Source organism: Stegastes partitus, unplaced genomic scaffold (assembly GCF_000690725.1).
Source record: "Stegastes partitus isolate 25-593 unplaced genomic scaffold, Stegastes_partitus-1.0.2 Scaffold87, whole genome shotgun sequence".
Classification (NCBI taxonomy): Eukaryota; Metazoa; Chordata; class Actinopteri; family Pomacentridae; genus Stegastes; species Stegastes partitus.
The window spans coordinates 730,514-743,676 of record NW_007577818.1 but is presented as its reverse complement, the minus strand read 5'-3'; the positions used below and the strand labels follow the sequence as shown (position 1 = coordinate 743,676).

Below are 13,163 nucleotides of genomic sequence, written 5' to 3'. Positions count from 1 at the left end.
GTGTACTCACAGTTTCCTGCAGCACAATACTCAGCTGTTTGTTGTTGGTCTGTAGGCGTTCCTGGCCTGCAAGACTGAAGAGTTTGACTTGGATATGGATGGAGAGAAGGCACCTATTTGCTACAAGGAGATCACCACTGCCCTCAGACAGTGGATCATTCCAACATTTGTAAGTCATTTGTAAGGAAGTAGCCAGATGCTTTCCTTCAGTATAAATAGACACAGGAACCAAAAGCAATGCCAACGACGGAGCCAGCCGGTCTGAAGTTACTGATGCTGTAAACAAAAAGTCATTTGTGTCCAGGATCACTCTTTTTCCTCCTTCCCTCCAGGAAAAGAGGATGAGAACTTTGATCCACAAGCCGCTGTGTGCACTCCGTGACCTCCTGGTGGGCCCAAGGAACCTGATCAGAAAGAGAATTGACAAGCTTCTCGATTATGAAGTGATAGAGGCCAAATCCAATTTGAGCTACGAGGAACAAGCTGTGGCAAACACATACAGGTAGAGGAAGAGATTGTTTGAAAATGACATGCTTTAATAGGGTTGCTTTTGTCAAGTCTGCCTAACTGAGGATCACCTTGTTAGTCCACAGAGTTAAGGCATCCGTTAGTGGTGTATCTGAGCTTAGTTGATCCATGAACCATGTGGGTCCCCATCTACAGCTTAGATAACATGTGAACTAACACTAACCATCATAGTGTGAAATACAGGTTTCCTATAGCTGTTACTTTTTAAACAGTGGACAGCACAAGGCCAATGCCCTTTCTCACACTTTTACAGAAAGTGACGCAGATTCACCGAAATGTAATTAACCATGCTCCATCTTTCCACTAATTTTCATAAAATTCGGCCCAGTGGCTTTTGCGGAATCCTGCTGTCAGGCAGCCAAACATAAAAATGACGCTACAGACATACCTCGGCCTTGGAAAGAAATAAGTCCTTAAATCTCGATGGGAAGTTGCAGTGACAAGATACAAAAGCTGTTTGGTCACATGAACATTGAACGCTCTTGACAGTGACAATCTGATCGTATTTTATTTTTGTTACCCAAAAAACTATGATATTATCTGAGTTTTGTGACCTGTTGCACCCTTAGCATCCATCTATACAATAGTCCTGATCAAAACACTGAAACCCACCTCAGTCATTAAAGTTTAGTTCAGTTTAACTTTTATAAGGAGTAATTAGCCTCCAATTTAAGTATCTCCCTCTGTGACAACGTTAGCATTGAAATTAAGCTTAAAGAGCATTTTTAAATAATAAAATTAGGAAACTGTGAATTCATTCAGGTATCATGTTTGTATCACAATGACCTGTTTCTGTCTTTAAAACCCAACGTCTCACCTCTCCTGCTGCCCCCTCTCCTCCCTTCAGGACCATGAACACGCTGCTCCTTAACGAGCTTCCTCAGTTTAACGGTCTGGCTCTGCAGATGATCTGGAGCATGTTGGGGACATTCAGCTGTCTGCATAAAGACCTCGCCTCAGACATGGAGCAGCTGTTCCAGAGCTTCGCACAACAGGTACTACACAGATAATGTTGTAAAGAAAAAAACGATTCCAGGTTTTGATCGATGTGCTGTCCAAGACTTTGCTGAGATTACTTGAAAACTTGTTACTGCAGCGGAGAAAACCACAAGGTGTCTTCAAGTGCGCCAATCAGTGATGAGCTAATCATTAATTGTGTTCAAAGGTTACATTCAATTTTCATGCAGTGTTTCTTTCTTTTGCTCCATCTCCAGCTCCCTCACAGCTCCCTCCATCCCGCTGCATTCTGGGAGTGGGCAGAGTCTGCAGCGCTTGAAGGTGCGAGGAGGCTGCAGACTTTGTGTCAAACTGTGCAGGACACACTGAACGCGCCAGTCGTGCAGGTTGGAGTTCAATTTACGTTGTTTTTCATAATGTTTTTCACTGGGTGAATTACTCGTGTGTTTTGTTTGTTCAGGTTGTAGTCCTCAGACACCGATGCCGATTAACAGACCGTAAATTAACAATACCATTAACGCAACAGTCAACAAAACCAGCTGTCGTTGGACACCTGATCTCGGTCACATTTCCTTTCTTCAAGAGGAGCACAACAAGCACACAGGAAATTTGAACTCTTTCGTCGGCACATGCAAGACAATACATTTATACAACACAACAAGCTCTTCAGTTGGTACATAAAATGCTGTGCAAAGCGTTGCAGGAGACAACCGTCCTGTTGGACAGTTAAACAGTAGGAGTGGAATGAATTCATAGTCGGTTCATATCTCAGGTTGGGGTCACGGTTCAGTGGAGCCTCCTTCAAATTTTCATAAGTATTTGGTAAAGCAGGAGAGATGCCAGTTTCAACATTCTTATCTTTTTTTAAGCATAAATAGTTAACCAATGTTTGCCTTGGCAAAGTTCTGACTAAGAACATATGTACCATAAACACTTATTCCTAGTCATAGGAACACTCTCAGCTGATGTCTTCATTACATTTTTTTCCACCATGGGTAAATGCATAACGCTTCCATACAGCAGACTGAAACGCTACTGGTGGATCCTCTAAATGTCCTTTGTCTTGTCTACTAACAGCTGCACTTGACACTTGATCTGTGCCAAAAGAAAAAGTTTCACTGGGTTAACAGTGCAATAGATTTTTTCTGCGCATGCCTCATCAAAGCCTATTTCAAAGAACAACAATACGTACAAGCAGTAAACTGTGACTTAACAAACTGACCGGGGGGATGTTTGACTTGACGAACGCTAAGTTTGCACTTGAATTTTTAACAAGAATGCCTGAAGTTAGCAGCAACAACTAGACTTAATTGTGTGATTTTCATGTAGCACCACCAACAACAAGTTACCTTAAAGACTCATGTCTACCCGTCTTTTCGTTTTCCTAATATAATATGGTGGTTTGCTAAAAAAAAAAACACCGCTCCAGAATAGTAGGCTACTAGTGTGAGCGTAGAACAACAGAACAAAAGCACTTTGCATGTTTTTGTTCCTGCGAGTGTTTGCTTTATGATCCACCGTCCCCTGACATGTGATCGTTATGCATGTTTCTCGAAATAATTTGGCTAAAAGCAGCTTTCCTTTGACATGTGTCACTGCCGCTTGTTCTTCCTGTTCTGCTGCCTGTCAGATGAACTTGAAGTGGGTCACATTCTTTCAAACTCGTCGAGCAACTTTCATAAATAACCCGCTGAAAGAGCAGGATGTACAGTCATGTCGTGCTTTGTGTGAGGTTACGGTAATAACTTCAGACAGGCGATAAGTCAGCTGTGCTGCCCAACATGTTATTCCGGCTGAAGAATTTGCCAAATCATCATTGTGATTACAGCGTATTGTCATTTGTGTGGAATTACAAATAAGTCATCGGTGAGAAGTTTCTGAATGCACGTCTTCTCGTTCTGCAACTTTCTGAATTATTTCCCGGTGTGTTCCCATATTTAATAACAGGATATGTTTAATGCTTTTTAACCTGGTAGTCCATTTAGGTGAGTCATTTGTTATGATTTTTTGTTTTTTTTACATACCTACCTTCCTGAAACAGAGGTGTGTGTTGGTTAATCCTGTGCATTTTAATGTTTGTGACACCAACAAGCTGACAAACACTCTTAGCTTGAATTAAATAGGTTCATGGTGATGTCATTATCACGTAATATTCTGTTCTCCTGCTTTTCTAATTAATATTCTGTTTCAATGCATTTCACTTTACATTCTCTGCTTTTTCACATTTTCCTCCTGTCAGCCTCTGAGCCCGTCCTCTCAGCGCCGTCTGAAGCAGCTAACCGACAAGCATGGTTCTGGAAAGATCTACCAGGTGATGACCACAGTGGTGGGCAGTCGGGACCTGGACCTGAACCTGACTAGGGGGGAGCTGGTGGCTGTGATCAGCGAGGCCGACACCCGAGGAGACAAACGACGGTGGCTGGTTGATGCAGGAGGTAAAAGTTACAAAAACAAAACCCTGCTATGTTGCTATAAAAATGATTACCACGTTAATCCTGCAGGCTCATGGTCTGTTTTTTGCTGTTGTCCAGGGTAACAGCTGTATAAGACAATGCCTGTAATTCTGGTTACAGCTGTTTTTGTGACCCAGCTTGTACAAACAATATCTAGCAGGAGTCATTTACAGACTTTGAGTGCAGAAAAAGAGTGACATGTGTTGGAAATTGCTCAAAAACAAATTGCTATCAACATTTACATATTGGGACGAAGAACTATGACTCAGTGGTTTTATACCTTGTATGATTTGTGGTGAATATGAGACATACAGACATGCCTGGAAGCCTGAAGCTAAGCGTTAAACCAAGTACGATGTTGACCTCTGTGTAGAAAAACCTGTGACATCAGAGCAGCTTTGTTTAAATGCAGCACATTGGGGCCATCTTGTGGTTGATTGCTGTTATTACAGTCCACCAACTTTCAAACTGTGATAAAGGCTAGGCTACCATTCATTTGTTTTTAATTACAGGAGTTTAGGTTTGTAACCTTAATCATTAAGTTATTCAGGTAAATTTGTATCGTTGTTATTCCTTAACATTGATAGTCAAATAAGAGTAATACTTAGAGTTTCTGCTTTTGTTAATAGTTGTTGGTTTTTATATTATTTAAGTTAGAATAAATGTTTTATGTTGGTAATATTAGCTATCTTACATATTTAATTTTTACTTGAAAACCAGAAAAAAATATGACATTCTTCTACACAACACGTATACATAAGTGAAGCACTTTTATCGTCTACGTGGACCACTTCAGTCTTAACCTGTGTATGTCGCCTGCAGGCAGGAGAGGCTACGTTCCTAACTCGAAGCTCGTTCGATATCACCAGCCAGCAGAGGAACCGCCTCCCTCGCCACACTTGACCCTGCCGGAAGGCATGAGTGGAGTCAGAAGACACTCGTACACCCCACAGAGCCAGCCACTGACAGTCATGAGGCAGCCTTGCGTCCAGGTAACTCATCGATTGGTTTATAGATTGACTCATAGCCACGATCACATGTCACCAACAACAAAACGTGAAAAAAAAATCATGATGAAAGCCCTCCACCAAAGACAAAAAAAACCCCAATCATAATAACGACAGAAAACAGGGAGGAGGTATGTGTGTAGCTAAAGTTCAAAGCCACCTTGGTTAACTGCTGAACCTGAATGAATGGATGGTTTAGTTTGTGGTTGTTAAAGGTTTTGGAAAAGACTCTTGTGAGGTTTACAATGAGAGGCAGTTAATTGACAGTGGAGGGCTAGAAGGACCCGGCCATGAAAACTGGAGGACAACAGCAAACTGAAAAAGCCTGAACTTATGCGTGTTCCTTTTAACTCATATGTGAGAATTGAAACTAGTCACATCGAGTCACCGTTATTAATGTAGCACATATAAAGCAGTAGTTTCCAGCAGTCGAATAAGAAGGGTTAAGATCCCAGAGTATTGTTAATTTGACCTAACTTTTACTTTAAACACGAAAGGTAAAAGCCAACAGAATTATCCAAAATCTAAATAAAGTTAAGCCTAAAAGTTTAAGCCCTACAATATTACTAATCGTGTAAATTTACCCGACTAATTTAAATGTTTCAGTTACGAACCAACAGTAATATACACTCCAACTAATTACCTGATTAATTTAAAGATTAAATTTAAGACCTTACAAAAAAAAAAAACATCCAACCAGAAGTCAAAATGTTTCCTGCGTTGGCAACTAAGCGAAAGGATTAAATGTGAATGAAACTGTTCGTGACGTGGATCTCAGCTCGTTGCTAAGCATTTAAATTATCTGACATCCGACTCCAAAACGTGAGCGTGTGTGCGTTTAAGTCCTTAAATTAAATGTTGCAGCGTTGGCGTGTCTGAAGAATTGACTGATCGATGTGACAGCGTTCTCCAGTGGACGCATCAATCTGTCACATGCCTGACTCTGTGTGTCTGTGTGTGTGTGTGTGTGTGTGTGTGTGTGTCTGTGTGTGTTTGTGGTTGCATGTCTATCGCTGTGAGGACCAGATTTCACCTTGGTAGTGAGAACGTTTTGGAATACGAGGACTTGACAATTTAAGTTGGGCTAAGGGTTGGGGTTAGGCATTTAGTTCTGGGAATTAACGTTCTAGAGAGGGCGTAAGAAATTCATTTTTTCAGCTCGTGTTCTCGCAAAGACGGAAAGACGTGCCGGCGTGTGCGCGTGTTTGTGCGTTATTAATGGGAAGGTCCATAATTAGCTGTTTAACCTTGTAAGTGGGTTGCTTTGCGAAGGGCCGTGCGTTAATTTATGCGACGCAGGGCTGCGGGCTGAGATAAAGCGTGTTGCAAGATTGATTTACATTTGTGGCACATGTGAGTGTGAGAGGGGAGTGTCGCTGCTTGTAAATTTGTGATGGTTTATGTGACTGAGTGCACATGAGAGAGGGCGAGGGAGATTTAGGTGTGTGCTTGCATGTGTGTGTGTGTGTGTGTGTGTGTGTGTGAGAGATATGCCTTCATATTGCCTTGCCTGTTAAAGTGAGTGATTGCTCCAGTGACCTTATATAGGCAGTTTTTCCTCCCCCTTCCACACTCATGTTCATCCCTCACGACCCTGAGTCTGCTCATACACAAAACGTACACACCCTCCGGCTCTGTCCACAGCACTGCAGATGAAACACAGATTTTCACTTTATTCTGTCCTTTGAGCCAAACTGCTGTTGTCCACTGCAGAAAATATTAATAATAATTCTGCTCTTTTGTTAAAGACTGAGAGAGATTAAGATATCATGTGACGATCAAATAGGTTGTAAATAATACAACAATAGTCAGATTGCAAGAGGTGCTTGATACATAAAGAAAACTCACATGGCTCTCGTTTTTTATAAAAACATAAGTCTGATTTAAGGATTCTTAGATACACAGAGTTCTTTTTTTTAAACTTAATTTACAAGACAGAGTTTGTTGACATGCAGGCTCCATATGTGCTCAGCAAAATGAGCGAGAAACACTAAAAAGGAAGATTTTGTTGCAAAAAGTAACGTCTTGCGACGTCTTGTATGGAAATACCTATCCAATGCAAAAAAAAAAAAAAAACTACTTTGGATGTGTTTGTTAATGTTACACCAATTGCGAAACATTACAAGCAGCCTTTTTCGGTGTTGGTTAAATTATTTTTTCATATTCTTGATACAGAGGCATTCACCTTAATCATAGTGTAGGGTTATTCATGCCATCTGGGGAAAATTCTTGTATTTTCTCGTATCATACAAAATCAAAACATGTTTTTTCCAAGATCATGAAGCCATATTGTCAACCGTAGGATATGAAGCAGCAACGTTAAGAGTCACAGCAGCTTTCTCTGTGATTTGAGTTGCTTTGAGACAAAGTGTTGGTGTTATTGTCCTGTCCAGAGTCGACCCCCCTGTTTACCCAGTGTGAGCTGAGATGGACTTCAGCCCCTCCGCTACCCTTCATGTGGGCTGCTATGTCCTCTCTTGAAGCACAGATGAACTCTTCCTCTGATTTTAACCAAAGTGTTCATTTTTCTTCACTACAATGACTAAATGAGGGTACGTTGTTTTAATATGTTAAACGCACAACATGTCATTTGGAGTTCCTGTATTTACCACCATTGTCAAAGAGTTAGACAGAAATCTTATTCACAGACAAGGTAATAGATCAGATTTTTTTTTCTGGTTATGTTTAGCAGTATATTCACATACATATCAATCATGCAGTAGCTCACCGCTGTTATACGTGGCCAAAACAATCATGATCCATCACGAGTGAGTAACACAAGTGTTACGACTGGCTCTTAAGCCGCAACAAAGGAGAAAACACACAGGTGGGTTCAACTATAACATAAGGCTATTTATTAAAACAAAGTCATGAGGTGTGATTGTGAGCGTCAGTGGTGTGCGAGGGTGGATGAGTGCAGTGGTCAATGTGTGGTGCATGTTGTCAGCACAGAACAAACCAAAAGAGACACAAACGCAGTAGCATGGCCGGCTGGGTGTGGCAGAAGAGAGAGCGATCTGGCTCAGCAGGCCGGCTTATATACTCAGTGAGATTGGCCGGGTGCACCAGGTTAGCAGATTGGAGGCTCCGCCCAGCCAGAAACCCGCAAGACAAGAGTCACAGAGAGAAGACAGAGGCTCTGCGGCCGTAACACAAGCAATAGAATGTTGAAAACAACAGTGTTGGAAGGGCATGTGGCACCATTCACAGGTGACCAGAATGAAATGCTGTAGCAGGGATGCAAATTTCTATCATATATTTATGTATTTATATAATTTTTTAAACAGATTCTTGTAAGCACTATCAATTAATATTCAGTTGATATCACAAATCAGGAACAGTGGACAGTGTTTAGTCTGCTGATAATTTAAATGGTGAATATGCACTGTTCATCATAAACGCAGCAGCTTGGTTCATTGGCTGCTTATACATTCAGTCACTGTCCTGGATGACTTCAGCTCGGCTTGACCAGAACCCCTTACATGCCACAGAAGTCTTTGTGGTGGTCCCCTTTGCTAGATAAACTCCCACAATGCTCTCTGGTTGCCAACATAGAACAGCTCCTAGTCTATGTGACCGCCTCCTCGGGTGGATTCAACCTTCCATCCTGTTGGACAGTAAGTGGCTGGTGCAATCTGGTGCTACAGTGAATGTGCAGCATGTTTTCTTCCGTCTTTCACACGTGTCCTTTGTCTTCAACCTTATTGTTCAAGTTATTTTTATCAGGTAAATTATTAGCAACATCTTTACGCTAAATACAATTTAACGGAGTTTAAAAATAAATCCATCCTTCCATCCATCATCTATACACCACTTAATCCTCACTAGGGTCATGGGGGGCTGGAGTCTATCCCAGCTGACTCAGGGTGAAGGCAGGGGACACCCTGGACAGGTCACCAGTCTATCACAGGGCTACACTTAGAGACAGACAACCAAGCACACTCACATTCACACCTACGGACAATTTACAATCACCAATTAACCTTTTTGGACTGTGGGAGGAAGCCGGAGAACCTGGAGAGAACCCACGCTGAACGGGGAGAACATGCAAACTCCACGCAGAAAGATTCAGGTGTCCTCACCGGGACGCGAACCGTCGACCTTCTTGCTGTGAGGCAACGATGCTAACCACTAAGCCACCTTGCAGCCCTTTAAAAATAAATATTCAAGATAATTAGAATTTAATAAGTTAATGTAGAATTGTTCATACTTCTTAGTTGCGTTGATGCGTCGACTCTTCGTAAAAAGATTTGTGGTGTATGAAGCTGTTGACAGAATAAGAAAGATTATTCACCAAGACGAAACATATTGGTATATATGACAGCCTTATCCATGAAACATCTAGAATATTTAGCTAAGATGTGAAAGGGGTTTTGTTAAAACAAGAGAACTTCTGATTCCCTTATACTTTGTTACAGTGGCGTGTTGCTGTCTTTACAAATGAGGAACGTGCTTTGCAGAAAACGGGATAAAAACGGCCGATCAGATGAAATTTTCATTTTTACCATCGTGTAAGGAGCCTCCTTGCTTTCAGGCAGAAGTTCATTCTTTCACTTCTATTAGAAATAACCATATTTAGATTTAGATTTCCTCCTACGTCTGTCAGAAATCCTGCAAAATGCAGTGGGAGTGAAGCTTTTAGGCATCAAAGCAAGAGTATTATTCATACACTCCAGTCTGGCTTTTAGCGACATGCAGGCAGTCTCAATTAACTCTGTTTCTTTCTCCCACCTTTATGGCACCGCCATGATGTCATGACCATATACTAACACAAAGAGCTGCTGATTAGCTGCACTACACTCCTCTTGACTTTTTTGCCATTGCCATCACAAACTTAGCTGCAGCGAATGTTCGCCCGGCTCCGTAACACGAATCACTCTTCAGCCGACGGCCACGGTCACTTTACATTTTTTTATTTATTTATTTTCGTCGTCGCTGTCTCTGCTTGGCAAAATGCAAATTAAATGCTAATTGGTGTAGACCGTCAGGGCAGAGCTAATGTCGTAGCTGAGAGGTGAGCCGAGGTGAAGGGTTTGTTAATGACACCAAGCAGCCGGCTAAACTCGGCTATTAGCACTGCTGGGGCACTCTGTCATACCAACACAAGGCTCATTAGGAAGCCTTCATTCTGTGTATGTGTGTGAGGGGGGGGGGGTGATGAGATGGGATTTGTCAAGACATAACTAGTGGGCTTAACCTTTTCACAGAATATTACAATGATTTGTGGATGTGGTATTGTGTGTGTGTGTGTGTGTGCGTGTGTATGTGTGTGTGTGTGTGTGTGTGTTCACATTTGTGCCATACCTGTGTACGTGCATTCTCCCATTTGCACAGTTGTGTGTAACTTACACTATCATTTCCTGTGTGCTATCTAGTAGCAATGAGAGAAATGTAGGGCGGATGCCTGTGCCGTACATATTGGGCCATGAAGTACACATACATCTTGTTTTTGTTGGTTTATTTTTTTTCCAGTCAGCTTTAATTATCTTAATTATTGCTCAGTAGGTTTTGTGAAGACATTCATTTTCTAGGATATCTCAAAAACAATCTCAGCTTTTTGTTGATAGTAAACTCTAAGATTAGCATGTTGCACCAAAATGTGGAATTTTTTGTTTGTTGGTACAGCTTCCAACTTCAGCATTTAATCAACATGTGTCGTGTGCATGTAAAACCATATATGAAAGAATGATAGAAAAATAATCAAATGTGTTCCACTGTTGCGTTACAGTAGGCTTTCTCTAAATCCGTACTGAATTTATTGCTCAGGTCCAATCCTAACACAACACATGCTTGTTAAGTGTATATAGATATGTTGGCCGGCTAACAAGGAAACATTTCACATGCTAATTGTATGCATGAAAACAAGCCTGTCCATTAGTTTGCCAACGAGGGAGCATCCAGCATCCCGACAGCACACCTGCTAACAAGTAGAGTGCATGTATGTCAAGTGCATGTGTTTTATCTCCTAATAGTTCATATCCATGGCTAACATGTCGACCAGTTTCTTGTTCTCTTGATATTTTCGCCACAGCAACAGCCAGAGCCGGAGCCGTTATATTTTTACGTCGGCCATCTGCCCACTAAACCTGAACATGATGTCTCTTTAATGCCTGAAACGAATTTAGCACAAACATGGACTCATAGATGAACTGAGTACACTTTAGTGGGCTTTTGAAATAACATGAGCTGCAGAGATTTCACCCAGCATTTCATTTTCCAGGTGTTGGCAGCCTACGACTTCACAGCAAGGGGAAACCATGAAGTTTCTGTTCGGGCCGGAGAACCTGTTCGTGTCCTGGAGCCGCACGACAAGCGAGGGAACCCAGAGTGGAGCCTGGTGGAGGCACGAGGCGGTCAGAGAGGATACGTGCCCTCCAACTACCTCGCAATCATGCCTATGGGGACAGGGCCGTCCAGCGGCTACTCCCCCTTCTGCTAGGAGGGACGGAGGAAGGAAGTAGGGCGCCATATATCAGCATGTGCAGTATGAGAAGGATCTTTCCAATACTGTATTTTGAATGCAATATTTTTTCTAATGCAGCTGCGGCTGCTTCTCAAACGGTAGCATGCGACTATAGCTTGACCATCATATGTTTTTATTTTCAGTGTCAAAATCCGTGTTTTTAAAAAGACATCAGAGCAGCTACTTAATCTACGAGTATGCAATGGTCACTGTGTGAGCGCTAAAATGCTACATTTTGTTAGCTGACTGCTGTATTCAAATTGACAACTGGAATTTTTAAATATCTTTTCATGGCTTTTTTTTTGACACCTAAATCCTGTGAGAATTTTTGAAATCACCTCGAAAGTCGACTAAGAGAAAGGTGAAGTTCACCGACCTTTAGCTTTAGCGGGTAAGGTGTCATTGGCCATCTCTTCGGCCATTCCTGTACTAACTTGAATGCATATCAATTCAAATCTAATCCTGCATTTTGTAGCACCAAAAACACTGTCACTGAAGTGAGCATGACACAAGTTTGGCATAATGTTGTGGACAAATTCAGTTTGTCTCTCTCTCTTTTCTTTTTTTTTTTTTTAACAGACTGACATTTGGCTCTAACATGACATGAGCTAAACATCAGAAATGACTGGACAGAAAATGTGAGAAAGCTCCTGGTTGAATGTGTGCAAGAGAAGACATTTATTCATTGCTCCTATTTTTTTTTTTTTTTCAGCGTGGACAGTAAATCTGCAAAACAATCAGAAAATGTAAGTGTAGGAGGAAAGTATTTGATGTACAGAATCTTTTCCACGTTGTCATTTATAGCCTCTTTCAGACGTGCCCTCCTCTCCATTAACCAGACAGGAATCACAGAGAGGAGAGATGTGATGCTAAAACATAGAAACTATTTAATGGGCTCGATGAGACTGTAATCTTAAATATTGATAAGATTAAAGCTTAACTGTTTGAAAGAAACATACAGCTTAGATTAATGATACTCCATAAAGATGAAGTAATCTTTTTTTAAATTCCCACCAAGATTTTAACAGGAACAGAAGCTTAGTTTGTTGCTTCCAGCTGTTTGTAGGAGTCTTTCCTCTGAATTTATTAAATCCCTGCAGCATCAAACAGCAGCGAGATCCATATCCCCGACATAGAAGCGGGTTTTTTCCTGTTGAGTGATGAATATGGTGCTACTGTGGTGGGTTTGTCTAAATGAAGCTGTGAGCAACATTAATGAAAAAGTGTCCTCATGACTGAATGCCCTCACTTTACCAGATTAATGAAGCCAGCATGATTCTGTGTTCCATGTCTGAAAAAGGCTTATGTGACACGCTTTTGGAAAAAAAATGAAGGAAACAGCAGCAGCCCTGCAGCTGGTTGTTATTTGGTGTCTTGCTCATGGACACTTGGGAAGCTTAGACACTTTCTGTGACTTTAGGCTGAAGGACAATCTTAGAAGTTGCACTGAAGAAAATTGTCATGGCTTGTTCCAAGGCACCAGAGACAATGGGGAGGATAGTTTGGGACCATATGAGCTGAATGAAAAGAGAGAAGTGTGGGCCTACCCTCGACTCATTTCACATGATCCTCAGCCGGAGAGAAGGACACTTGAATTGAAAAAGATGGACTACGTGTTCTCGTTAGAGGGTGTGTGTGTGTGTGTGTTAGCGAGCTAACAGGAACACTTAGACATATAGAGAGCAAATTGTGTGTGTGTGTTTGCATCTGTTTGGGATGAAATTGTGCTGACGGATGAGTGTGTGTGTGTGTGTG

The 13,163-nt window shown here is 41.6% G+C and overlaps 1 protein-coding gene across 1 annotated transcript in view; it reads left to right on the top strand.

Annotated features, from left to right (window-relative positions):
- The window catches only part of arhgef37 (Rho guanine nucleotide exchange factor (GEF) 37), a 32,377-nt gene extending 19,384 nt beyond the window's left edge, over positions 1–12,993 (top strand). Inside the window, exons 11-17 of the mRNA XM_008277038.1 lie at positions 56–169; positions 333–502; positions 1,376–1,523; positions 1,743–1,871; positions 3,725–3,920; positions 4,761–4,930; positions 11,166–12,993. Of these exons, the coding sequence (XP_008275260.1) occupies positions 56–169; positions 333–502; positions 1,376–1,523; positions 1,743–1,871; positions 3,725–3,920; positions 4,761–4,930; positions 11,166–11,384 (1,146 nt within the window). The 3' untranslated portion in view covers positions 11,385–12,993. The remainder of the gene's footprint in view (positions 1–55; positions 170–332; positions 503–1,375; positions 1,524–1,742; positions 1,872–3,724; positions 3,921–4,760; positions 4,931–11,165) is intronic.
- The last annotated feature ends 170 nt before the right edge of the window (positions 12,994–13,163 follow it).